This window comes from Stigmatopora argus, chromosome 2 (genome assembly GCF_051989625.1).
Source record: "Stigmatopora argus isolate UIUO_Sarg chromosome 2, RoL_Sarg_1.0, whole genome shotgun sequence".
In the NCBI taxonomy this organism is placed as follows: domain Eukaryota; kingdom Metazoa; phylum Chordata; class Actinopteri; order Syngnathiformes; family Syngnathidae; genus Stigmatopora; species Stigmatopora argus.
This window is the reverse complement of record NC_135388.1, coordinates 7,782,681-7,809,407: the sequence shown is the minus strand read 5'-3', so window position 1 is coordinate 7,809,407 and position 26,727 is coordinate 7,782,681. Positions and strand designations below refer to the sequence as shown.

The window sequence follows — 26,727 nt, the reverse complement described above, 5'->3', positions numbered from 1 at the left end:
CTGTTCAAACTTAAGACATCAAAAATATCTGAAACAACAATCCTCTCAGATTTATTAATGTGTAGCTCACTCTTAGCAAAGAGCGAGGTTGGATTTTCCCACAATCAAATGCCAACTAAGAAGCAAATTGGAGGTTTTCATGCATAAAGGGCAAATCAAAGTATTTACATGTCTTGGTCAAAATTGTCCAACCTTTTGTAGACAATTAATGACATTTAAAAGCAAAAGCATAATGGATTTAACTGTTTTTTAAGACCGAACCATAGTTGTCTAGCGTTCATTTATCACGGATTGTTTATTTTCTTTTTTGGCAAAGCAGCCACTTTGCAAAAATATGAATAATATTAAGTGGTTGCATTCCATCAATTCAAAGTTAGTGCTGTAGTTGAGGAAAGCCTGTAGACATGACCAAAGGGACAAAAGGGTATTCACAAGCTTTTCTTGCTCACCGTGACAGGTACACGGACATTAACATATAAACCTAAGAAAAGTTGACCTTTTAAGTTTCAGCTTGTATGTGAGTGTATGGGGCGTGTGTTTCTATCTAGCTTGCTCACTTAAACTTTTTGGGAAGTCAGATAAATGTTAAATGTCAGTAGCATTGAGCTCAAGCAGTGTGATGATCCGTGTTAAACTGTTCTTATTGGATTGATCACATGAGCTGCACCTGTGAAAATTTCTTTTTGGTTTTGACTGGTGAATTGCCTACCGTGTCGCTTTGCTTCATGTATTAGACTAGTGTTTATTGGTTAATAATGTGCATAATTTTGATCATTATTTTGTGCGGTAGCTGTTGTCACACTTTGACCTGACTATATTGTCATAGTAATAAATTTGATTAAAAACCTAAAAAAAGTTTTTAAAGACGTGTTAATCGGTATATTGTCAGCTTGCCAACTGCGCTATGCCGCTAAGTAAAATTCAACCATTTCTATCAACAACAAAAAATGTCTCCCATTTTGCTCAGCAGCACTTTAACTATATTCCCACATTTGTGAGTTAATTAGGCTTCTAAACTTTTCGGGTGAACTGGGCGAATGTATTCTTGCGGGACCCAGTAAACCTTTGTATAATCCTCCTCTTCTCAAATGTCACAACAATTATCATTGGCATCTCGGAATCTCACGAGTTTTGAGGTTCAGGCAAATGTTATCTGTGTCAGCACACCCGGCCTCACATGGATGTTTGTTTCATGTGGTGTGCAACTCCGCAGAGAAGACAAACTTCTTTTTTTTTTCCCCCCCGTCCTGTGTCAAACGTACTGACTGAACACGCCAGAGGCCTTTGAGGTCCTGCCACTCGCCTCGGCAGCTCCCCCTCACATTCTTACTCCTGCCAACAAAAGTGAATGATGCCTCTCTTCCTGTCCCTCCAAAACAAGAGCTCAGCCAAACGCCACTTTTATGGAATGATTCAAATTGTTTCCTACTTCAGAGATCAACATCATATAAATTCCTAAAATGAAACCGCCATTTTACATGCTTTATTTGTCGTTAATTTTGTTTTCATTGCACCTTCAGGGAAGGCGTGTAAACAAAACAATGTTTTGTTGTTTTGTTTTCAGCTTGGCCTGCACATTTCAAAATTGCCCCGCACTGTCAGTCAGCAGATCTGCGGCTATGGCTTGTTATTGTTCCAGCAAAGCGCCATCTGTCTCGCGCCTGCAAGCGTGCCAATCAGTGTCCTGTCTGAAATTGACTTAGTTAGAACTGCTGGCCTTGATGCCAGTTGTTTATTGAGGCCAAAAACCTCTATGTAGTTCATTTTAAAAAAAAGTATCAGTGGTTATGCATATAGAAGAGTGTCCCTACCTGCTCTAGTGTGGACTACCCAGAAGCCATCTGTGGTCCGTGTGGAGTTTGCTACCTGAGTAGTTCTTATTTCTTTATTTATCCCAAGTCAGAGTCTCCGGCAGCCCGGTCCCTGGAGGCTGTGTCCCCTTTCGTACGCGAACTGCACATCAATGGCAGCGTTAAAGGTTACAAAGCTCGACAAAGCGACACATTCGCGGCTCCGGCACTGAGCTTTACTGTAACTGCTTTGATCGTGGCTTCACGCACGCACTCGCAGTCGACTTGCTCGGTGACACTCTTTTCTGACAAGGGTTTAAAAGTGAGTGCATTTTACACTCTTGTCGTCCACCGTCAAATTGTAGCGCCTGCAATTACACGTGAATGTCAGCTTTACATATCAGGCACCCCAGGAACCTTCTGTGACCCATAACCTCATTTCATATCTATTTACAGAACAGTATAGCATGTTACTAGCACTCCTTAATCATTGTCTTTCGAGCTATAACTGTCTTTTTTTTCCTCAAAATTGTCTTCTCCAATTCTTTATCTGAAAAGTCATTTTTTCGAAAGCAACAAAGGATCCTTATACAATGAGACATTAACTATTCAATTTTAAGGCATCCTATTTGCTTTTTCCCCAATTCGCTTCACATCTTGTTTGTGTTTCATTCCGGTTGAAGGAGACAAGCTTGTTTGTCAAGGTCCCTTGTTAATCTCTGGATTTCCATCTCCCAATTATTTTTGCATTGTCTCTTTGCAACAAGCTTAATGTTGACTCGTTTCTTAAACATAGCCAAGAACACTGAAGCATGCAGCCATTTTGCAATAATGACATGCATTTACACAACAGATGAAGGTCGTCCATGGATAATGCTAATTCAATATAGCATTAAGTCAAAATGAGCCTGGTAGCTCGCATCCATCCCACTGATAACCACCACCATCCAACTGAAATTCATACTTTTCTTGCATTTTGTAATATACAAAAATAATTTACAACATAATGAGCTCATTACAATGTCTTTTTTATTAGCAGTTTTGGGTTTGTGATGACAAATCATGTCTTAACTATCAATTTGGAAGCTTTGTTAATGTAACACACTCACAAAAGGTTTTTTTTAATCAGGATTTGAGGGATTAAAAAAAATGCAATTTTAGGAACATTTATTTTTCATACCAGAATTAAATTGTGATTTAGTTTTTTTAATCATTATTTTACTGATGTTCTTATTCAAGATTTCTTTTTTTTTTTTTTTTACATTCCTTTAAACTGAGTCGTTCATCACTTCAAAAATTTCAAATGTGTTGTTTTTAACCAAATTGGTTTGTCAAACAAAGCGGCAATAACCTGTGTTTAATCAGACTATTATCAGGGAAATATTCTCCCCACCCCCCTCCAAAAAATGGCCCGATTCCTTCAATTTACGACCTAACTCTGGCCTGGCATACGACTTGCATTTAAAATGTGATCTGTTCACCACGGCACAAAGCCACAAATCAAATCTTTGACAAGCCTTTACACCAATATTATTACTCCGACGTGACAACTTGTCATGTTTTATACTGTTCAACTAAACTTTTAGCAATATCTGCTACAGTTGTGCTGCAAGTACTTTCCTTGTTTGTTTGCTCTCCCCCGGTATATTGCAGGCAGAATATGCTCTGCTTTTGATTAGCTTGGTGCGATGGGCTTTTGGAGCCTCGGCACGCCACGGTAATTAGACTGTCAGTCAAAAGCAGATGGCTGCTGCCTGAAATGGGAAAGTCGCCTGAAAGTTTGTAAACGAGCCCTTTTTTGGAAATGATTTGTTTTTGTTGTGGAGGCTCAAAGACGGACTCTCCCCTACATTGGGCAGATTGTTGATCCAATTCCAAACTTCACAATCATCGTAATTGATATTCATCCCAAATGTTCTTGTTATACCAGTTTACCACAGAATACCATTTTTCATATCCTGGCACTTGTTTTGTGAACTTGACCGACTTAACTCATTTCATTCTATTGACAGTTAGTATACATGTCAAATAAATTTTACCTGGGAAGGCTGGCATTGAGTGACCATGTCTCAATTCCATTAGTGGCGATTGCCATCCAATCCATATTTAGTGGCGGGTTGCGAATGATCACTACCAACCGTTCCAATCAAAATGGATTGGATGTCTATTGCCACCAATGACAGCAAATGAGTTAACATTGATTTCCTACCGTATTTATTTGTATATGCTTCACAAACGATTCCTTTCACGAGTTAACTGCAACTTATTTTGTCATTTCTAGATTGTCTTTGAAGGAATTCGAGGGTCAAACTTCGAGGGCGATATAGCAATCGACGACGTGTCCATCACCCTGGGCAAATGCAAGCAGGAGAACATTGTCGCCAGTGCAGGTAAGGAAGGTAAGATAGAGTGGGAATCGGTCTCCAAGGCAGATTTTAAACTTTAATTACGGAGAAAAACATCCATGACGAAGAACACAAATGTCCAAAAGAAGGATAATAGATATTTTTTTGCCGAAGCAAAACTAAAATCAATTTTAAAAGCCACTGTCTTAGAAGAACTCTATTAAGGGCTTCATTGGTATTTCCATTTTTTTCTGTCCTCTAAAGGATTCCAAGGAATAAACAGCACTTCTTTGAGGAAACAGTCAAAATAAATTGGGATAATCTAAATTACTTCATTTATATATAGCCACTGACCTCAATACAATAGAAATGAAGGTAGTGTTGAAGTACATTTTCATCAGTTGAATGGATAATCTTAACCCACAGTTGGACTCAACGTCCATGTGGCGCGCAGGTTCATCCGTTGCCGCGACAAGCCTTTCTAGAACCAATTTTAATCATCGGTCATGCTGACATGCGCATGCAGGTGCATTTGAAATAGGACGCTGCTGTAAACGTGAACCTTACCGATTTATTCTCTCAATCATGACAGGACTTATCATTCCTATTCAATGTGTTAAGCTTACTGTACTTCTCGCATAGGGGTATCGCCATGCAGAAAAAGACAGTGATTTGTGCATTTTCACAGCAGCGCCACTGCGCTGGACTCCTGGGTACCCTATTAACTCAGCTGGTGATAAACACTGGTGACCTAATGTACAAAACGAGAGCCCATTTGCGTTCATTCATATGTTCCACTCATAAAAATAAATAGAAAGAATAATCTTTTGGGTTAAAAATCAAAATTGCACCCAGTCATTAACAACATCTAGAAGCGCTACATCAAATATTCCGCCTTTACAAAGAAAATATTTCAAAATGTTAATTTCAAGTGTTAGACCGTTATTAATCCAACATTGTTTACCAATCCGGTTGTTATTCGCACTAAGATGAGACACTACTACTAAGATAGTACTGCACCACAATGTAAACTGCCCCTAATATCTTCTACATTTCAACATCTTCTTATCAGACACCTCTTATGATGATTACATGTTGCTTTGAAATTGTGTGCAGCCTTTCAACTCATTTTTCTCTTTATTCCCCTTCCACCGCAAACATACCGTATGTAGATATTCGTCCTCTAACCTTATACGCCCACGCTCCCTTCTACCTGTTTTCCACCACTTTACTTTATTATTAGTAGTCCACGTCAGCAGAGCCGCATCTTTACAGGCTCTCTTGGACATGAGAGAAAAAGTGTTTATCCTGATACAAATGAAATGGAAGCCGAAAGACAGATTGCCACGAGATGCTGCATTTCCGTGTCGGTAGATGAAAGAGGCAGACACATTAAAGGGAGAGCGGCTGATGCAAAAATGCAAGAGTAGGAAGTCTATGAGATGAAACAGGGATCCAATAATATTAGGAGATGTAAAAAACGCTAAACTAATGCATCACAGATCTCAGAACGGGTCTTTAAATGTTTGACATTGATATTTCCTACATACTATAGCCCAAAACTAACAACCACACCATTCACATTGAATAAAACAGCCCTCCCTGATACGGAGTCTTTTTTTAATGGAGTAACAGCCAAAAGTAAAGAAGGGTCATGACCATTTCGTATTTAGCGGCAAGGTTATTATTAGAGCATATAATGTGAGAAAACATCTTCACAGTCCGCTATACGAGAGCGCAAGAAAAACAACTAAACTGAGAAAGTGAATTATTCACACTGCCCCCCTACCCTACCTCCTCCAACCCCCAGTTTGCCATGTGTGCGCATGTGCACTAGCTTATGTGAGATGTGGCACACTGTATGTGTGCGAAGACACTTGCGGATGCTTTAAATAATGGATGAAGGTGTAAACAGGAAGGGGAAAGCTCTTGAGCGCTTCAGAGTTGTGCCATGTTGTCCTGCAGGTTATGTGCAGGCAGGAACACTCCGTGAAGGCAGATGGGTAATTATCAGGCAGGCGGGCGTCTGAACGCTCGCTGTAAGATACAAATGTGTCTGTGTGCCACCATTAAGTTGGTGAACTAAACACAGGAAGAGCAAAGAATTCAGGCCCACTGTTGCCTGACAGTTTCTCACTTGCTTCAAAAATGACATAACGCGGTATCTTGTGAAGCAAAACATTAGGACACTACGATTAGCAATAATTTACTTTGTGCCTTTCATGTCCTAATATTGTACATACAGCATTTTAATTTTATATGTTATGACTCCAACTCAGCTCAGAATGTGACATATTTGAGAAGGGGAATAAAAAGAAATGTGTTAATCACCAGGGTTGTGTTTATGATTTCTAGTTTGTTAACCCCCCCGCATGAGTCTGTTATGTTCAACCTTTATATTTCAATACGCGCAACGGATTGAAAGTTGAAAATCAAAGCCATTTGGTTTTATTTTATTATATTAAATAGAAAATCTACAGGGTGCAATGGAAAAAGTTGATTCTCCCCAGGAGTACATTAGTTCGCAATTATCGCTAATTCATTTTTGTTTTAAACTGAAAACAGATTAAACTAATCATACGCAGGTTTCGACCCTCTACACCTCTTTTCACTTGTGCTGTTCAGCTGCTTGGATGACGACCCTTACCGTAGGAAAGAAATACTCTCTGTAACCAATAGGATAGAAAGAGGGAATATAGGTCAGATTAAGGTGTGACAGGGCAAAGTCAATGCGCAAGCATGGTTAGTGACTAGAAGTGGGGAAGAATGTTTTCAGACAAATCACCTCTGAACATTGATCTGACATCCTACATTTACTGTGTAATCCTTAATCCCGACACCAGTAGGCATGTGTCTAGTCATACTTTGTAGCTAATCGATTGTGTTAGATTGACACAGACTGCGATGACTCTTTTGTCATTTCGCTTAAATATCCATCTTAAAACAAATAGCTCTTCTTTTTCTTCCGTAGTTCTGCTTGCAGGCTCACAGGCGCTCCCATTGGCCAGGTGGCTGACCATTGTCGTCTCCTGCGTCGTTGCCCTGCTCTGCAGATGATGAGCGGTTAAACACTGCGCCCCCTCAGTCTGTGCTGACAGAAACTGCCCTGACTCGCACTCTTACGTCTGCTCTCAATCCAACTCCTGGACTTTTCCCCCTTCTTCCCATCTTTCGCCTCCATCGACCTTGCATCTAGGCACCCTCTTTATTTAAACACTGCTCCAATGACATACTATAAAAAACCTATTCATATCATGTATTTAAGACAAGCGCCTCCTCAATTAGCCCATTGAATTTCTTAATACTCATGTCAAGTTTCCCTGGTCTTCATTAGCCCACATCTACTTGTATGACATCCCACCTCCCCGCACCCATTTTCCCTTCCCTGAGACACACCAAAGTGTCGGACACTCTACCAAAGATGACCTGAGGGAAAAGAAAGAGGGATTCCAGGGAGCTAGCGAACAGGACAGATATTATGGGTGAATCCCTCTCATGCTGACCTTCGCCACCAGCTCAGCTGCGGCGCGACAACGAGACGGTTGGAGTGGAAAATGAACGAATGAACTAGAAAGACAAAGGGAGGAGGAGCCTCCCTGCCCACTAGGAAAGTAAGCTCAGTGTGGATATGTGTACATTTATCCCTATATATTAAATATAAGCAAAGTTCATATATAAGTGCGGTACCCCGAAGAACTTTATGAACTCAAAGAAAAGAAGCACAACATTTATACAAACTCTGTTGGTCCTTTAGGTTTTATTGAACTTATGTGACGTTGCAATGTCTGAGCAAGTCCCTGTTTTTTGATATTTTTGAATTTGTCGATGCCGCAATGAGTGTTGAACACGGGTGTCAGGTGATAGCCGTACAGCCAGCCGAAAAGTGCAAGAAGTCAGTGAATGTCCCGTACGGAAAGATGGAGAAGCTAATGCGTATGTATAGCTGCTTTGCTGAGCAGATTACATGTGCAATTCACCTTTTTTTGTTAAATCACGTCCGAAGAAACTTTTGGGGTGAGTCTCTCTTTGATTCCGTGACACAGAGTTAGTTTTCTAAACTTAAACTAAGTTAAACAACATGGATGTGCTGCAATTGGTTGTACAGAAATCATTCATTAATGTTCACAGGGAACACGCACAAATGAGATTGAGGTTCTTATTATCAATGTAATACTCCAGAACATACCCAAAGTCGCCAATCTTCTTTTTCTATCTGTTGATTCATGACCGTTTTCAGCTCAGCAACCAAATTACTAATATTGCGGTATAATGTGGCACCTTAGCTGCGCATGTTCAAATGTATTCGGCCTTCTGAATGATTGTACTAGTAAACACAGAGTTAGCTAGTGTCAATGGACCGGTGGAACGCCTTGAAATTATCCTCTGTTTTTGGCTGTTAGCCCATGCAGTGATTAACTTTTTTTTGGCATAATTTCTCAATTTCACAAAAAGTAGTGGTGTAGCCAGATATTACTTCAACGGAGGCCACGATGGGGGCAGATCTTGGAAAAAGGTGAATTACGGAGGGAATCTGCCGACATTGTTTATCGCTGAATGTTTTTGTCTTGTGAACAGTCGCATAAAAATTCGTCCTGTGCAATGAAAAGCATGTAATGTCAAGTTTGTTCATTTTTACTGACATTCACAGTTACATGCTTTACATCGCATGGATCGGGTATGATTGTTTAAATCAAGCAATACTCATATCTATAGCTCTATAACCCATAGTTTACAATTACATTTATGATAATATTTCATCTCAATGTCTAAATTGAATCATTGAGTTTTAATTTTGAACTCTGTCTTAATTCATACAGGTCTATACTGTGAGTACAACTGTATGTAACCTGTTTAATCATTCATTAATCTGCAGTATCTCAATGATAATTATCTGCTTTGATTCAGTGTGTTTTCCAGCATTTTCAGTATTCTTCACTTTACATTTTAATTGATCGTTTTTAACTTTTTATGTTCTGGCACGTGCTATTGCTGAAGTGTACTTTATTTAGAGTGTCAATGTCACTTTTTTTCCCACGTCTGTCAGTCACGCTGGACAAAAATGCTACAGTTGGATGAATTAAATCAAGCAAAGCAAGTAGATCAGCGGATTTAAGTGTGTGCCGTGTTTTTGTCTTTCAAACTGAGCTGATTGTATTTATTATATACTTCCTTACATTTATTAGACCATAGTTTTTTACCATGATACTAATATTTTGTGCACATTTGGGTTCCAATGCCCTTAAAAAATAATTTTACAACCTTTTACCAAATGTTTCTTATTAAATTAGGTCTATTTTACAAATATTACTAAAATCAGGGGTGGCCAAGTCCGGTCCTCGAGAGCCCCTATACAGTCTGTTTTCCATATTTCCTTCCTCTACCTCACCTGAATCAAATGATCAACTCATCAGCAGGCTGTCCAGAAGCTTCATACCAATCCCGATTATTTCATTCAGGTGTGTTGGCGGAGGGAGACATGGAAAACAGACTGGATAGGGGCTCTCGATGACCGGACTTGGGCACCCTTAACTAAGATGAAAGAGTCAAAGTTCTGTCGTTCTTCTGTGCAAAGGAAAAAATATTTTCACTCATATTCATTCGGATAACATTTTCTTAAGACGTCTGTTTGGATATAAACCAATCTTCAAATAGCTATTGCATAAACACCACCTGGTTGCTAATCTACATTGTGTTTATAAGAGAAGCATACGGCTTTGTTTTGCAATAAGCCATCTGTGAATCTGCCCAATTTCTCAAAATAGCGTCCTACTCCATTTTCAACGCACCTTATTTAATCTCTGGGTGCACCATCTATTTGGGCATTATATTGACATTCTCAGAAAAAAATACCGGACGGTACAAATCTTTTTATCACTAATAGCACTACGGCCAATGTTAGGACGTGGCGTACGAAAAATTTAAATTCACTTCTAGCGTGTTAATCTTCACACACTGCGGCGTGACCAAATCTTGATGCCAGACTTTTCGAAAACACTCCTCAATAAGCAACCTATTAATTAACATTATACAGTATTTCTCCGCTACCTCAATTGCTCATGCACAAAGCATATCGTAATTCCAGGCATGCAAATTTTAATTGCCTTTTAATTGAGTGATGCGTATATATTGTGCCGGATCGATTCAAGGATCACGGAGAAGTAATGGAAAACCATGAGGAACCGCCCACCTTCGAAAGAAAACCATCAAAGGAACATGTGACTTCAATTTTATGACTCTTGATTACGTTACATAACAAGTAACTGCACCTAAACACACGTTAATAAGATAGCTTCCTATGTGCAACTTATCCTATCCAGGGTCAGGGGTGTGCTTGAACAAATCAAAACTGATTTGGGGGGTTACGTATTAACGGGATAGACTGAAGGCCTGTATAGTCGCCATTCAGGTTATTGTTGTTGTTCTTGTGGACACTAATTTTGAAGTGTTACTCCTTTGTCATTCATGAACTGATCATCTTAAAAATTGGTAGGTATATAGCATTGACTAGTATTTATTGAGCCTTGTAGCCTGATTATTGATTTTTTTGTACGGAGTTTGATTATTTAATTTCACAATTATAGTTAGGAATTAGTTAGTAGAGGGCAGTGTCCAGCATTCACGTACTTGCTAACGATATCAGGTTTTTTTTCAATATTTTTGTCACCTATGTATCTTTTTCAGATAAACCTTATTTCTAACCTTTGTGATATACAAATTGAGTTACACAATGTGATAAGATGTCTTAATTGATGATTTTATATCGCCTACTTCAATGTCCTTGTATTCCGTATTTATCGGATCATCTTTCTGGCTCTACGTGGATGTGATGGATTGAACATGTGTTGGAAGCAGCACACGTGAGAATTAATGAGATTTATAAGGAGCAAATAAATTACCGACACGCACTAACTAAGAAAAAAAATCAACACTCGCCTGCTAATGAGTTTTAATTCCAAAGCTGGCTGCTCGCACAAGGCTAATTTGTGCACCAAGTCTAATGAATCACACATCACATCTCTGTGTTTCACCACACAGTTTTAAATCAAAACAAATACCACACCATCCGTTGTACTTTAACACTGATTATATTCTCTTCCTTGCTTACAATGTGTTTTTAGTTTTTAAATTATGTCCTTGTTACTTTAGTACATGTGAAGTCTGGTTTCATTATCCCAGGTATTATAATGTTAGTAATTACAATCGACAATGCATAAGCCACGTGTTTGAGAGTTCATTGTGAAAAATGTACTGTGCTTGAAGAGTTGCTCCCTTTAGTTTGCTATTCTGCCGTCGCGTGTCCCTCGTGTGTTAGTCATGACTGTGAGAGTAGAAGAATTGGACATCCTTACGGCTGTCCTCTTTACATTATTCATCAATTGCTGCTCTTTTCTTCTGCTTTCTTTAAATGTTTCCTCAGAAAAAAAGAAAGAAGGGAGGAGGCTCCAAAGGTAAAAGGTGGAATTGTTCTGTTAAATGTTTCAAACTCTCATAAGAGTGATAAGAGACTGAAAATGACCTGAATGTGTGGTAAAGGTCAACATTTTCTGATCTTTTCCTTTACAGCGCATACATAATTCTGTCTTTTGTGCTTTCTGGTCATCATCCTTCTTTCAACATGTCTACCTGTTTGGACAAAAAGTAACCTTTACAGGTCTCTTCAGGCCCACAACCTGTTTTGGCTGGAATCAAATGTAGTGTATCTTATATTATACTACTAGTGGTAATATCATTATCGGTACTTTAACAGCTGAGTGCTCAGACTACTTTCATAATGTAAACAGAGAAATGAAAAAAAACGTTTAGTTTTTGTTTAGAAATATGTGCTTCATTTGAATGTTTGAATCATATCCACATATACGGATGGACAGCCTATATACACATTTTTTTTGTTGTTGTAATTCCTCACATAGTTTCGTCAACAGCAAAAAATGATAGCTGTACTCCCAACACTGCAAATTGTTTTTCAGCTAAGTTTGGTAAACAACTCAATATCCTCATGGCTGTGTACCCAATTTTGAGTTGATTGTGCAAAATCAAGTTCGACGTTGTCTGGCAAATGTTAAGTTATTATGATTAAGCGTTTGTGGAAAGTATTTACAGTAAATTAGCAAACACACTGCCATATGTCACATTACATTGCGCATCCTGCACTACATTCTTTTGCAAAAAAAGACTAGTGATTCGTCATAGGGAAAATAGTTTGGAGGAAAAAATAAATCGGGTTATGTATGTTCATGTTCCTGAAACGTGATTAATGTGCCATTTTTTTCATATAAACAAATCAATAACATTGAGATAAATGATATAGCGAAACATTTAATCCTTTACCTCTTTCTTCTGCCGCCCTGACAACAAACATTCACTCAGACAGGCACACCCCTTTATAGGATGCCTGATAGCGGAATATATTAAAGTGGGGAACATGGATAGATAATGGATGTGCCACAGTTTAATTTTAAATAAATGTTGAGGCTCCTGTTCCTCTGCATGCAGCTGGGATAAACGTGACTGCCATTGCTGTAATGATCCCAGCTATCGATTTGGTGTGTGCGCCATATACACAAGGTCATGGAGAAAAAAAAAAGGAAAATCAGGAAGCGGATTTAATTGCATTCAGATGTACAAGACAATACAGATCCATTTTCTATTGGTTCATGCCAAATTTACTTAACTTTTTATAGGGTACATTTTTTTTGTTAAAATTTCATCGTTGATACAAATTGCGAAAACACAAACGGCAGTTCACCAAATCAAATGAGAAGTATAGTTTAAACCCTTTGTCAATAACACAAACATAACACATAAAGGCGCAAACCAGTGATGCAAAGTAATTCTGACAGTCAGCTGAACCTGAAAACAATTAGCAGTGCTAGCTTCATTAAACACGTGACTCAAAATTAAAGAGCCTTGACCTAAATGATGTGGTCACACCTATACACTCAGCGCAAAGTGCAGATTGCTGAATGAATGATGGTGGCAGAGTCTGGCTATTGATTTTTCTGTAATTGTTTCACAAACGATTTGTCACTGTGCAATACAAACTTGGCATACCTTGTGCCATATGACTCTTATGCTTTATAAATCATTCACATATTCCTGCCATTTTCATATTTATTCTCAGACCTACTTTTTAAAAAATGATATATTTATTCATTCATTCACCCATTCATTATTCGAGCCGATTATCGTCACAAGGATCACAGAAGTGCACTACTGTTAATATTGTGCCCTACTTGGATGTATCAACCATCTCTTTCAAAAGTTTTGAGACACTTCAGTATTGAGTCAGATGGGAGTGTCTCAAAACTTCATTCAAAGTTGTTTTATAAACATTACAGTAAGTTATTAATGAGAAAATAGAAACTGCATATGTAAGTACCAAAATGCCGTCCCTTTTCATTAGAGTCACTAATTGTCCTCACAGTTTGGCTGGGGAAAGTTGCATGCATTAAGTACATTGCGGCAGCTATTTCAAATCCACAGTAGTTGTAAGGATAGGTGTCTTAATAAGCACGATAAGCCTGTCTTACCAACCTGTCAGAGGGAAGGAATAGCTTATATGGCTTATCCATAAACAAAACAACCTCCTATAAATTAATATTTTGGAAGAGCAGGGCATTTACTGGAACTTTCATCCCAAATGTTGTCCTAAATTGGATTTGTTTTTTTATTATTTCATTATATATATATTTATTTATGTCTTTCTTTAAATGTAATGGATTCTCTAACGGCGCTTTTGCTCATCTTTATCAGATCTAACACAATGTCACTGAATACTTTTGATATTATATTTATTCACACTGGAATGCACCACATTTAATGTGAATGCTATCTTGTGTGTCAATTAATTAATACATTTTTAAAAAATGGCTTGTATGGGTGGATTATTTTTTTCTTTTTAAAACTGCATCATTTAAGTTTTTTTCCCCTCACTTACAGAGAAACTCTGTCCTTAACAAAGACACAAACATAATACACAACACAGTTTTAATGCCACCGATTTTATTCATGTTCAATTGATGTCCATCGTAACTAAACAACTGGCTTATCTATTCTCTGTTTGCACACGCACATCAGCATGGAGCAGACAGAGAGACTGGCTTGACTGTAGTTGCATCAAGGACGCTGCCAGAGATAAATGCATAATTCCCTCGCCCGTGGGACTATTATTGAAAAGTTTTTGAAAAGGTTTTGGGCATTTAATAAAAACATTGAGGTGGGGCGACAACCATTTTATGGAACAAAACATAAGGGCCTTCGTTTCGGGCAAAATGTTCAGCAGATAATGCACAATCATATCTTTTGAACAATGGTGTGTAGTTATTAGTGTGTAGGCTGAAAACCTGTGAATTCAATGCTCATGTAGTTGTTGTTGTCTTGTGGAAAAACTTAGAAGTTCCATTCATCTGTCTTTCATGAGCCGATCATCTTAAAATGTTTTAGCATGAATCCATATCTAACGATCCACAGAGTCTGGTTATTATTTTTTTGTAACAGGAATGATTATTCAATTACAGACTCGTTGTCACAGTAGGTAATGAGTTAGCCTGTAGTAGTACACTAGGGTTTTTTATATTAACTGCATAACAGTTCAAAACAGGCAGCATGTTGATTAAGTGCTTGCCGCACAGTCCGAGGGTTCGATTCCCGGTGAGTTTGGACCTTCCTGTGTGAAGTTTGTATGTTCATCCCGTGCCTTTGTGCGTTTTGTCCGGAAAAAAATGCATTGGTTGAACTCTCAAAATTGTCCTTAGTTGTGAGCATAAGCGTGAATAGATATTCATCTCATTGTGCCCTCCTATTGGCCGGCAACCAATTCAGGATGCCCCCTGCCTATTGTCTAAAGTTATTTGGAATAGACTGAAAATGAATGCACAGTTCAAAATGTACATTCAATGTAAACATGATTATATTTGTCTCACCTTCTGTGCTAGAGCTACCAATCTGTCAGATATGCAAAGTTTAGAATGCTTGTTTGCTATAGTAATGCTTTTCCTATCATTTTGCCACTGAGTAAATAATAGTTTCTGCCAGTCACACACACACAAAAACACACACCCAACTATGGACTTATCCACGGACACACTTGCAATACAAACAAAAAGTTTAGCAGTATTGAATATTGTTGAATAGATTTGGTAAAAAGTCTGTGGAATAACAAAACTGTTCTTGCATTCTTTAGTGCAGGCGCTCACTCACGGTCACAAGAGGAGAAGTGCAAAATTACATTTATTCACCAAAGTAATGGCAATCCATTCCTAATGCAAATCCCAGTCCAGCCCTCGAAAGCATGTGAAATTCTTTCCTTCCTCTTCCTTCATTAGGAGACCAAAAAGTATTTGTCGGGTGCAAACTGATTTGTATTCCTTCAGCTCTTATTAAATTTGCCCCGGCAAAACAAAGGCGAAAGCCGATCGACAAATAACAGCAAAACAAACAAGTAGGGCTCGTTCTCAGAACATTTGCTGTGCCTGATTGGGTTCAGATGTTCTTGATAAGAACAATTAAAAAGAAAAATACTTATTATTAAAAATTAGTCACTGAATCGGTCTGCTGCACTCTTGTGCGGAATGTGGTAGTACATTTCTATTCCTTTCCTTTGTCTGTTTGTCCTTGTGAGGTGAGTTTTTTTTCATTAAGACTAAGGCCAGCAGAAAATTCTTGATTTTAACATTTTGCCATGAATCACTCATTTTGTCTTTGCCATCCACCCACTGTGACAAAAAATTATACAGTAAATCAAGATGGGTTTTTTTCATGAATTCTGAAATGTTTCAATCAATGATGAAGGAGTTTTGAATGCCCAATCCCTTTCACTCAGAATTATGATGGTGGGATAAAAAGCCTTCAGCTCAAAACTCTGTCATTCACTTTTATTACCGGAGCAATGAGATGGGCTTATTAAATCAAGTCCACCCTGAGCTTACCTTGCAAATGTCCCAGCACCACGGCCTGAAAGGCCAACCGGATTGGTTTGACCTCCGTCTGCATATCAGTGGTGGGCATGAACAGGAGAAATTGTTTTTTATGAGGAAGAAGCAGACATTGAGGAGGTCTCAGACTGGCAGATGGTGGATCTGACAGATGGTTAAATATATCCGTAAAGCATTACACAACTGGACAATTCACGCTTGTCCTTGTCCCATTCTGCTTTTTGTGATTGATTGTCCCTCCTTAAAGCCTAATAAAGATGAGGCATTCATTTCTGATGGTGTAGTAGGTTTTCAATGAGGTAGCATAACATAATTCATGGCCCGACTTATTTGTGTTCTCATTTAATGTCTTGCGTAGAGTACCAGGCAATTTCTACATGGTTTTTATTCTAATCTATATTGATCTTGTTTGAAAAGACCTGCATTGACCAAATATCAGACCTTTTGAATAACGAGGTAATAGGTGGATAATTGGGCTTTTGAAAAACAAATTTAAAAGAAATGGTGAAGGCCTGTATTTCATTTTCATTTCAAATGGTACTGTCATTTATTTATTTATTCTTTTTTTTCTTGCCAATTTTGAAATGTCTATTGGAAGGATTAAACAAAAGTATCAAGGCTGATAAAAGCCTACCATGCATGTCTTTGGAATATGGGAGGAAACCGGAGTACCTGGAGAAAACCCATGCAAAGAGAACATGCAAACTCCACACAGGTGGACCGACCTGGATTTGACCTTGATTTCAAGGCAGTTAGTTAGTGTTACCACTTAATCAATACACCATCTACTAATCTAAAAAAAAAATAGCTTGCTGTCATGTGTACACATTATGGCTCATCTCAGTGAATTTAAATAATGCAATGACACTTTATACTCATTATGGAAGCAACTTCCAATAGTGCTGCGTAGCCATTCACTTGATATCCTACCACCGTATTTTATAAGATCATTAAATATATAGCATGTGCACGGGAGTCATAACAGCAAATAAGAACAAGTGGTCTTTCTGTGAAAGCTTGGGGCTGCACAAAGTCACACTGAGTTTAGATGAGCCTTTCATGAGGGGGGATTGAGTTCTCGCGGCACATATATGCAACACTATACGCTGTAGGTAACAATAAGACAGGTGTGGGCTGATATCCAATGAATAAGGCGAGCAGTATGTTTAACCCTCGGAGGAGCTTATTTTCAATATAGCCAACTTGCTTTTCTCCAGCTGAGTCAACAGTTCTTTGGAGGTGTGCGGATCGATGAAAGATGCATATTCTATTTGGCTGTGGACCACTGTTTGCTTTGAGTTTCTTCATATATATTTCCAATGAGCTGAAGTTGCAAGGGGCCACTCTGGACAAATGAATTTTCAATTTCAGTCTCAAAGGGGACTATTAAGATGCTGGTTTTTAATATACTGGCGGTACTCTCAAAGGACCCACGGCACTTGACTGCAATTTGCTTGGAGATATTTTTTAAGTGCTCAAAGGTTAACACCGGTGTTGGGAAATATTCTCATCTTCGAGCACAACCGGGGATTAAATGTTATTAGAATTCCAATTTGCTTAGTTTCTTCGTCACCAATATTCTTGGTTGTGGTCAAGCCTCATAAGCAGTCATGCTTCTTGTATTTATTAAAAAAAAATCACACCACAGCTCCACTTACGTAATAAAAGATGGATTTCACAGCAGACCCACAAAAAGTCTCATAGGAGCATTTTTGATTGAACCAGCCATTTCAGGATCATTTCTGCTATTTCCAGTCACTCGAGCATGCGTTTTTCTTTTTTTTTCATCAAAATGAAGATAGATATTTTTGACTCAAACTTTGGGGCAACGTATAGTCTGGAAAATACGGTATGGATACGAGGACAGTGGTCAATACTAAAGGGCCATGAAGTCATTTTCCAGGGGTGGCCAAGTCCGCTCCTCGAGAGCCCATATCCAGTCTGTTTTCAATATCTCCCTCCTCTACCACACCTGAATCAAATGATCAACTCATTAGCAAGTTTTCCGGAAGCTTCATACCAATCCCGATTATTTGTTTCAGGTGTGTTGGTGGAGGGAGACATGGAAAACAGACTGAATAGGGGCTCTCAATGACTGGACTTGGCCACCTCTGCTTTAGGCAGACAACTTTGCGATAGCTTAAAATCATTTTAAAATAATCCCAGTTGCCAGAAAAACTAAATATCGTTCTATCATAAATGTTTTATTTTTCCACAAGAGACACAGAGAAAGTAAAAGTTTCTGCCTTATTTACATTTCTGAAAAGTGCTGCTTGTGTAGGGAGGCAAAGCTTAATTGGCCAAGCTGATGGAATCACACTTTAAATCAGAAGTAGACGCGGCATGGATCGTAGACTCAGAGCAGGTCCCAGGTGAGAGCTGGGCTGCGGGAAGCTGCCTTTATAAGTCTCGCAGCAATTTGCGCCGCATGTCGAAAGGAATACCAAAAGGAGGGTGACACGGAGAGGGTGAGCATGGTTTACTTTCTTTTAAATCCTTTATTTCCAGGCAGCCTTCTCCCGACAACTCTTAAGCGGAAATAAAAATGACAATTATAAGGAAATGCCGAGAGACGGCGAGAATCGAACCGACTCAAATAAGAACACAAGCTATAAGGATTGAACTGCGGGAGTAGTCTACTGAAGAGCTAATGATTGTAAAACAGCCATGTTCCCAGATCGTTACAACCAGGTGACCTCTTTGGGCTTAACCGCCTGCCCTTGAAAATGACTGTGCACATGGGAAAACTATTAAAATCAGCAAATTAAAGGAGAGCCAAATATATCACTATGACGAGGACACACTATGGAAAAATACATGTTTATACACCAGTAAATGCTGTTGTATTGAGTAAAAGAAGAATCAAATTTAGATTAAAAACAATTTCAAAGACTTTGACTCCCAGTCAAGATGGATTGGGCGTCCGTTGCTTTCAATGGGAGCAAGTGTGTGAAAGTTATAAAGATTGTTACAACATATTGACATAAAAGAAAAAAAAATGTATTACACTTCAAAGCACAAAGGTTTCTTTCATCTGTTTTAAACTGATCACCAGCCAGACATCGGGGATCTGTGTACTCATTACAGGCTTGACAGTTGCATGAAAGCAATTTAAATTGTGTGTATATATTTATGCAGTTTCTCCACTTCAATGTTTTAAACAAAACAGTAAACAAATGTGAATATTCGAACCAAGTAGGAGTGGAAATCACCAAATCATGACAGTCTTTCGTTCGTTCATTCGTCTTCAATACTGCCCATCCTCGAAAGGGTTGCAGGGGTTGCTGGAGCCTAACCCAGCTGTCGTCAGGCGAAAGGCAGACTACACGCTAGACTGGTCGCCAATCAGTCGTAGGGCACACAGACAGACAAATGACCATTCGCATTCTCAATCATACCGCCCCTTGCGGGTATCGAGTCGGCGCCTGCCCGCATCAAAGTTAGGCGAGTGAACCTCTACACCACAAAGCGGCCAAGTCATGACAGCACGAATCAAAATCGATTTTTGTATAAAGATAGGCTATACCAGAATTTGGTTAATTCATTGATCTCAAATTGATTTAATATGATTTTACACATTTAAAGCTGTGAAATCCATTTCAACTAATCAACGAAAAATACGAATATTGATGTTTTTGACCATTTATTCAACCAAATCAAAACCATTCTTTACAGCAAGATGGCTTTCTAATAAAAGATGGCAATTTTCATCACTATGATTGCATTTGGATCAATTTCTAACCAACAGATGAATCCCATCCAGACTGATTAGTTGTTCCCCTTCTAAAACCAAAGAACATAACCGCAACCCATCCTACTAAAACTATACGTAATACTGCTCCTGTATTTCAGTCTTTTATCCACATCTCATGATGACAGTTGAAGGATTGAGCTAACCATTTAGCTTTCCTAAATCAGTCCTAGCCTATTTGTATTACGCACCAGAATCGGAGAGAACTGTGAGAATTGCTTCACGCGGCGCAGATCAAACAGCCATCGCCAAAAAGCTCATTTGTAGGCACAGAACGAAAGTGTAAAGTTTTGCAGTGGACTTGCTGTGTGATTCAGCCGTCGCAAAACAGGGAGAACTTAACATCCGGAGGAGTGTTTTGCTGGCGTGTTTGTTGAGCATGTCCCGAAGCTGTAGAGAGCAGTGCGCTGGGAAAACGGCACATTATGGAGGCGGGTTTGGATGTAGGGAGAAAAGTGGCAGCGAGGAGGAAAGGGAGATCTTTGATGAGGCCCCGCGAGTGTCTCTAATGAGACGCAACTTGCTGCTCTCCTCCATAGCAAACAGCGGCGTGCCGTGCCGCCATCGTCTTCAAGCCAAAGACATAACCAACGGCCTTAATTAAAAATCACAAAATCACCATTCCGTTCGGCGCCCTGTGAAACGCCCGCTTTTTTTCCAGCAGGAAATCTCAGAGCGAGTGCACAACGGGGAGACCACACTATCAAAAGCTTGTTTTGACAGTCATTTACACGTTTTCTTTGCAATCTTTACAACGACTATCCAATTCTTATGTAAACATATGCGTCATTACATTGTTTGTTCATTGTTGGCTCATGCCAGAGAGGTACAATCGTATACCCCCAAAATAATTGGACCGTGACCCAATTAGTAGTTGCGTGTCATCCATATTGCTCCAATGTAGTCATTAGTTATATCAGTTTGTAGTTGCTGTTGTTTAATCTTAGATGGTTTTTTCCATGTTTTTTTAGACAGAATTTACATTTTTTCAATTCTTTATAGGGCCAGGGACTACATGGCAGACTACACCGTAGACTAGTTGCTGTTCAGTCGAAGGACACACATTGAAACTGGCAACCTTTTGCATTCGCCACCAAGTGGGTGCGAATCGATCCCATGCTGTCCGCGCTGAATTCAGGTGAAAGAACCATCGCGCCATTGGGTAAGTGTGACTTACATTGAAAATTTGATGCCCACGTACTGTAGTTTGACACCAGGACTCATTTTTAATGACATTACACGTTTTATATATTATACACTGTGTATTGTTTTAGATTGTATCTGTCATGCCGAGTAAGGAATCCTTTAATTAATCTATATTTGTCACAGTATCACATGCTAATAGGGAGGGAAATGGCATAGAAAAAAAAGGAGAAATACAGTAACACAGAAACTGTCAAGAATTTATCGGCATTTAAACAAATGTTATTTTTAGGATGATATGGATTTATGTTGATGTGGAGCTCAGACTAAGACTGTAGCTATTCGCTTCCGTGGCACTGTGATAAAGTCAGATTAACAAAATGCCTGTGACATTGATTTCAGGAAGTTACTACTTAAACCTATTTAAAAAAAATAATACAAGGCCACCCACTGTCTGTTGTTCCGCTATGTCTAATATTGTTTTTTTCTTCCTCCTTTTATTTTTTTATGTGAGATCATTATCAGCTTAGTGTCATTGGAAAACACTGAGAAATGATTTCTTGACTTATTATTTTAAGATGAACAACAGTCAATAGGAGGCAATTGCAACACAGTTGCATCTTGAAAAAAACATTGAACAAAACTATCAATAAAACATTGTTTTGCTATTATTAATTTGGTCAGGAAACCTGATTAGAAAGCAAATATTTAAAATTACATCAACAGTTATTAGGCTTGCTTCCATTGTAAACTATTCTATCATAATTGCTTATTTTGTAATGATTTATAAGACTTGTGGGTCGACTTCATGGTAATTTATAAAGGAAAAAAATGTCTAATCAATAAACTAAGAGTATGCTCATTCATTAACAGACCATAAAAATAGCAAGGTCCCCATTAAAGTAAATTAACCAATTAACCTTGCCCTGCTCTCAAAGATCCCGCCTACGATGCACAGAAGCTCACAAAATGAGCATAAATAAGATCAACATTAAGCCTGTCATTTTAAGCATGTTTCATTTGACCAATTTGATGTATTCACAAATAAAATTCTCAAGTATGAATGCACGCTAAATAATGGAAGAAGATTTTTTTAAGAGGTGACAAACTACTTTACAAGTTTGCTACTGAGAGAGTAATTAAAAGCGGATGATGAACAGCATCCCATGTTTTATAGTGGAATCAATGAGGCGTGAAATGAAAAGCCATTGATCTTTGGCTGGCAACCATTCCAGCACAGAAACATTTGTGACGGATCAAATTCAAGTCCGGCTTTGGATAAACGAAACAAATCTGGTGATTTAATTGTAGTGAGTCAAATATTTAGATTTCTTCCCGCAAATCTCCGAAATATTGCAACTGTTTAAAGAATGAAACCAGTTATGTTTTCTCTCACATTTGTTCAGCTTATCATTATTTTAGCGTTTATTATTATAGTCTCTTGTAGTGAAGTGCAGTGGGTCTTCTCATTTCGCTTCCAATTTTAATGCTCTGCTGTGCTTTGATGAGTGAATGGATATTATTTCAATATTTGAATTCGCTGTCCTAACTATTTTATAGTCTTATTTCCAGGAAAGCAGGCAAACACATGTTAAGGAACACTTTGGTTGCCATTAATAGCGATTTAAGTCAAATCCACTGTGCAATCCATCCCCTTTCAAATGGATTGGACGCCTATATCTATTACACAGTGCTTTTAGGATAAATGTTCTTATTAAGAGCTGGTATTTAAATTTTACTTCCAATTCAAATGCATATGTTCTTGACAATTTCCTTGCTTCCAGTTAAAAAAATGTTTTTATTAGCAAAGGTCTCTATGCCCTTGGTGGATTTTTTTTTATCCCCTCCCAGTCTATCCAACAATCTTCTTTTCATTTCCATGTTCGCTTTATACACACTACATCTCAACTCCGTCAGCAATAGAACAACAAGGCCAAAACATTCTGGTTTTAAAAAGAGACAAAAGACCAGCAGTTCAGATTTTAGTCCTCGGCGCTGTAATAGAACATTTCCAAGCAATCACCATCCGTTGGGGTTTATGTTCGCGAAAGAACCAAAAAGTGTGAAAGGCAAGCGTGTCAAAATAAGTGCCAAATGCCTACGCTCCACCGCAGACTTGTACGTGATTACGCTGAAAACCAGACAGATGTAGGTGCAAAACCAAGCATTTGTGAAGATGAGCTAAACCTGCTGATTACAGCATGTTGACCTGACCAGAAAGATTGGTCACACCAAACCTTTTAGTTTCTGGATATACTGTGTGTGTGTGTGTGGGGTGACTAAATGAAGCTCTACCAGTGGAAACAATGAGTCACGTCTCCAGAAGCTGAGATGACGGGGTCGTCATTTATGTCATCCTTCTTCCCTCTTCATTTGTCAAGCTCGGACAGGAAGTTAGAGGATTTGAGACCCGCGGTTATCGTTGAGGCTCAGCTGTTGCTGCTAAGGCAGGGCTGTCATCTTTATTGTGCATTCTGATTTGGGTGCCTGTTTTAATAAGGCTTATTTCATCCCCAAGTAACCAACTCAACATTCGTAGACAGACTTTGTGGATTAGTTGTCTTCCAACCCCAAATGAATGGCATTTCTCAAGGTGTTTGATCAGTTTGTGAGTTGTTAAGAGCAACCCAAATTGGCAACCTTAGCAATCCGCAAAACCACGATTTCACTGCCTGGTTGCCGTTGACACCAACCATTGTTTTATGGCAGTTCTTTCTAATACAATTTTTGACAAATGCATTCTCTTTAATACTAAAAGTGGTTCACAATCTAGTGAAATAAAAAAACACAATTAAAATAGAATACATTGTATTTGCTTATCAAAGGGTGTGAATTGGAGGATTTAAATTTTTAATGAAATGCTTACATTTTAAAATGTGATTATTAGTTTTATTGGTGCAGAGATGTAAATACAAGAGATATGGGTAAATGTGTGGCTTAAGCTTTATTTTGTAAATGTTTGTCCACTCCTTTTAATTGAAGCACACCATTTTCAAAAAATGTTTGGGACCAATGTGTTCAGCTAAAGGTGAATTGTTAACATAACTTGCCATCCATCTTGCCCTTTCCTATTCCTCTTAGCCTTCCCAGGGCCGCGGGGGGCTCAAGCCTATCCCGGAAGATTATGGTCAGAAGGCAGCCTACTCCCTGGACTGATGCTAGAGGGGTGTATCGAGGCAGACAACAATTCACACTGACATTCACACTGTGAGCGAGTGGGAATTGAACCAAATCCAAAACTATGATGGCGTTTTTACCACTGGTATGTTCTGCATTGAGGCGTATCTTTTTAATCATCGTATGATACCTTTAATCTGCAACTTGTTCTCACGACAGCCGCAAATTAGTTTTAGTCTCTAAATTGTAGAGGGTCATTCTGTGGATTCGATGTGGACAAAGGTCACAATTGACACAGAAGCCCCTTTTGTGGTTTTAATTCCCATCAGAATTAATGCCACAGCCCACATCTTCTTGCAGTCAGTGGTGAAATAACCCTTGTTTATGAACCCAAATCTGTCTTTTTTTCCAGGCCAAACCTCTGTGATGTATGGCCAGTGTGAGTTATTCCAAAGGACTCTGGGCGGTTCATAATGTGTTTACTTTCCTGCTCCACGGCGCAGCCTGTGTAACTTTGATAGCAGGTACTCTTTCCGGCTCTGGGGACACAACCCAAGGTAAGCATGCAAACACAGAAAGCTGATCCTAGTGGTAGCAGATGCACATGCGTGAGCCACACACAAACCCCTACATACAGTACATGCACTAGGGCAGTTGTGTGTGAGGGCTAGTCTTGCGCCTGGCCGCGGTGATTGATGCGTCGGTGAAGAAAGTCGCGCAGAGCAGGTGAGAACAATGGCTCTTGGCGTGTCCACAACAAGGGTGTAAATCAACTCTAAGCAGCAGTTGGGTGAGCTCTGACGTCGCATGTGCCAAAGCATGTGAACGCAGGACATTCATAACAATGAGTTACACGGTAACATAAGAAAAATATGCTAAATCCAACTTTATTTTCTCCTGTATGATGCAGCTATTATTTTGGATGAAAGCCAGTGTTGCATTTGAAGCTTTCAATTTGTGGCCGAAAATAACATATATTTAAATGATGAGTGGTAGTTCAGCTATTAATTTAGTATGATTGTGTTGCGCATCTGCCTTGCATTGTTTTGTATGAAATGTTACAAGTGTTTGAAGGCTCGTCTTTGAGTATTTATAATTTTACATCAATACGTCAATCAATGAGCCGTTTCTCTCTCACATTTGCAACAACAATTACAAATATGCCACCCACACCCCATGAAAATTTATGCAGTGACTAAATAATTAATAACACATTTCAACGACTGCGAGGTCAGCCCAGTCAGTTCCGGCGTTATTTGCTACTCTTGATCTGAAGAGAACTCATCTAGATCTGCCCACACTAGAACCAAACATAAAATTATAGGGTGTCATAACTTCCCGCTTTGAGTGTCAGGCGTGAGATGAGAAGCTTACAAGCTCATAACCATGAGAAACTCAGTCCAATATGCCAACAATTTCACATTTCACTCCCACTACACAATATTTTACTGGCAGCACCGTGCCATTAACCAACAAACACCTTATTCACACTTCATCATCATTACGTCCCTCCTCCTCTCTACTGCGTGTCGGCCTACTCCGAAGAAAATTGAACCACTTTTACATTTGTGCATCAACACACGACAACACCTTCAGCTTGTCACATGGACACACAGGATGCAACGCCACCAATTACGAGCACACAAACACATGCATGCTCTTCTGACACTAGCAACCAAGTCGGGTGGTAAATGGTGGGACCCAGATGGTTGCCCCCTGGGGTGCGGTGATTGGCTCAGCACCGGATCTGACACACACACAGATGGAGATACCTACTATGACTGAGCTTGGAGATGGACAGACTAACTATTGATTTGCTCAGATCAATGAATCACAACCTGGTCACCTGACAGGACAGAGTGAGGGTTACACCAATTGAGCCGACTTAGTCACAGTTAGCTTGAAAAATAATCATCAAAAATCAGTGGCGGTCCGTGCATTTTCTCGTAGCGCCTTCAACGAATCAATCCAACCCTCAAAAACTATTTTATGGCTAAAAACCTCTACTGCAGCTACAGCTGCGACACATTAAAAATAATCAATAAATCAATGCACAAAAATTGGGTAAAATCCACTTCCTAGCAGCATTTAATGATTAAATATAAATACTGGAGCTTTTCAGACATTACAACCGGGCCACAGGGGTGATTTTCCCGGGAAAAGACAGCGATGAACGTCAATGGCGTACGGGCAAACATTGCCCGAAAATGGATAAAATCCAGCCGAAAACAGCATTTATTGATTAAATACAAATACTGGAGCTTTTTAGACATCAGAACCGGGCCCGGAGTATTATTTCCCCACTAAAATGGGGTAAAATCCACTTCCTAGCAGCATTTAGTGATTAAATACAAACACTGGAGCTTTTTCCTTTTTAACTGCACACAATATCCATCCTCCCTTCTTTCTTCCTTCTTTTCTATCGCCATCGAAGCTAATGATGAAAGTCGAGCCTGTGCTGTCGTGTTTCTGACATAGTCCGTCTAGAAAATAGCTTTAAATCAACACAACAATATATTTGCTTGTGCAGCTTTCTCCAAATACAGTTTGGTAGCTCTCTCGTAGTTAGCGCACTGAAAGTGGCGCACACACCCTTTCCCGGCTGTAACAGGCTTGCTACCTTTGGAGTTGACCGCCCTTTCTTAATG

The 26,727-nt window shown here is 39.1% G+C and overlaps 1 protein-coding gene across 7 annotated transcripts in view; it reads left to right on the top strand.

Annotated features, from left to right (window-relative positions):
• Positions 1–26,727, top strand: part of mdga1 (MAM domain containing glycosylphosphatidylinositol anchor 1) — a 164,693-nt gene that overhangs the window by 106,405 nt on the left and 31,561 nt on the right. For 5 of the 7 annotated variants that reach the window (XM_077592216.1, XM_077592196.1, XM_077592225.1 and 2 more), the window contains 2 exons: positions 4,072–4,189; positions 7,107–7,340. In XM_077592216.1, coding sequence (XP_077448342.1) covers positions 4,072–4,189; positions 7,107–7,192 — 204 coding nt within the window. In that variant the 3' untranslated portion in view covers positions 7,193–7,340. Of the gene's footprint in view, positions 1–4,071; positions 4,190–7,106; positions 7,341–20,821; positions 20,982–24,043; positions 24,225–24,491; positions 24,637–26,727 lie in introns of those variants that run through there. The other 2 variants (XR_013298099.1, XM_077592234.1) reach the window with 2 other exon arrangements.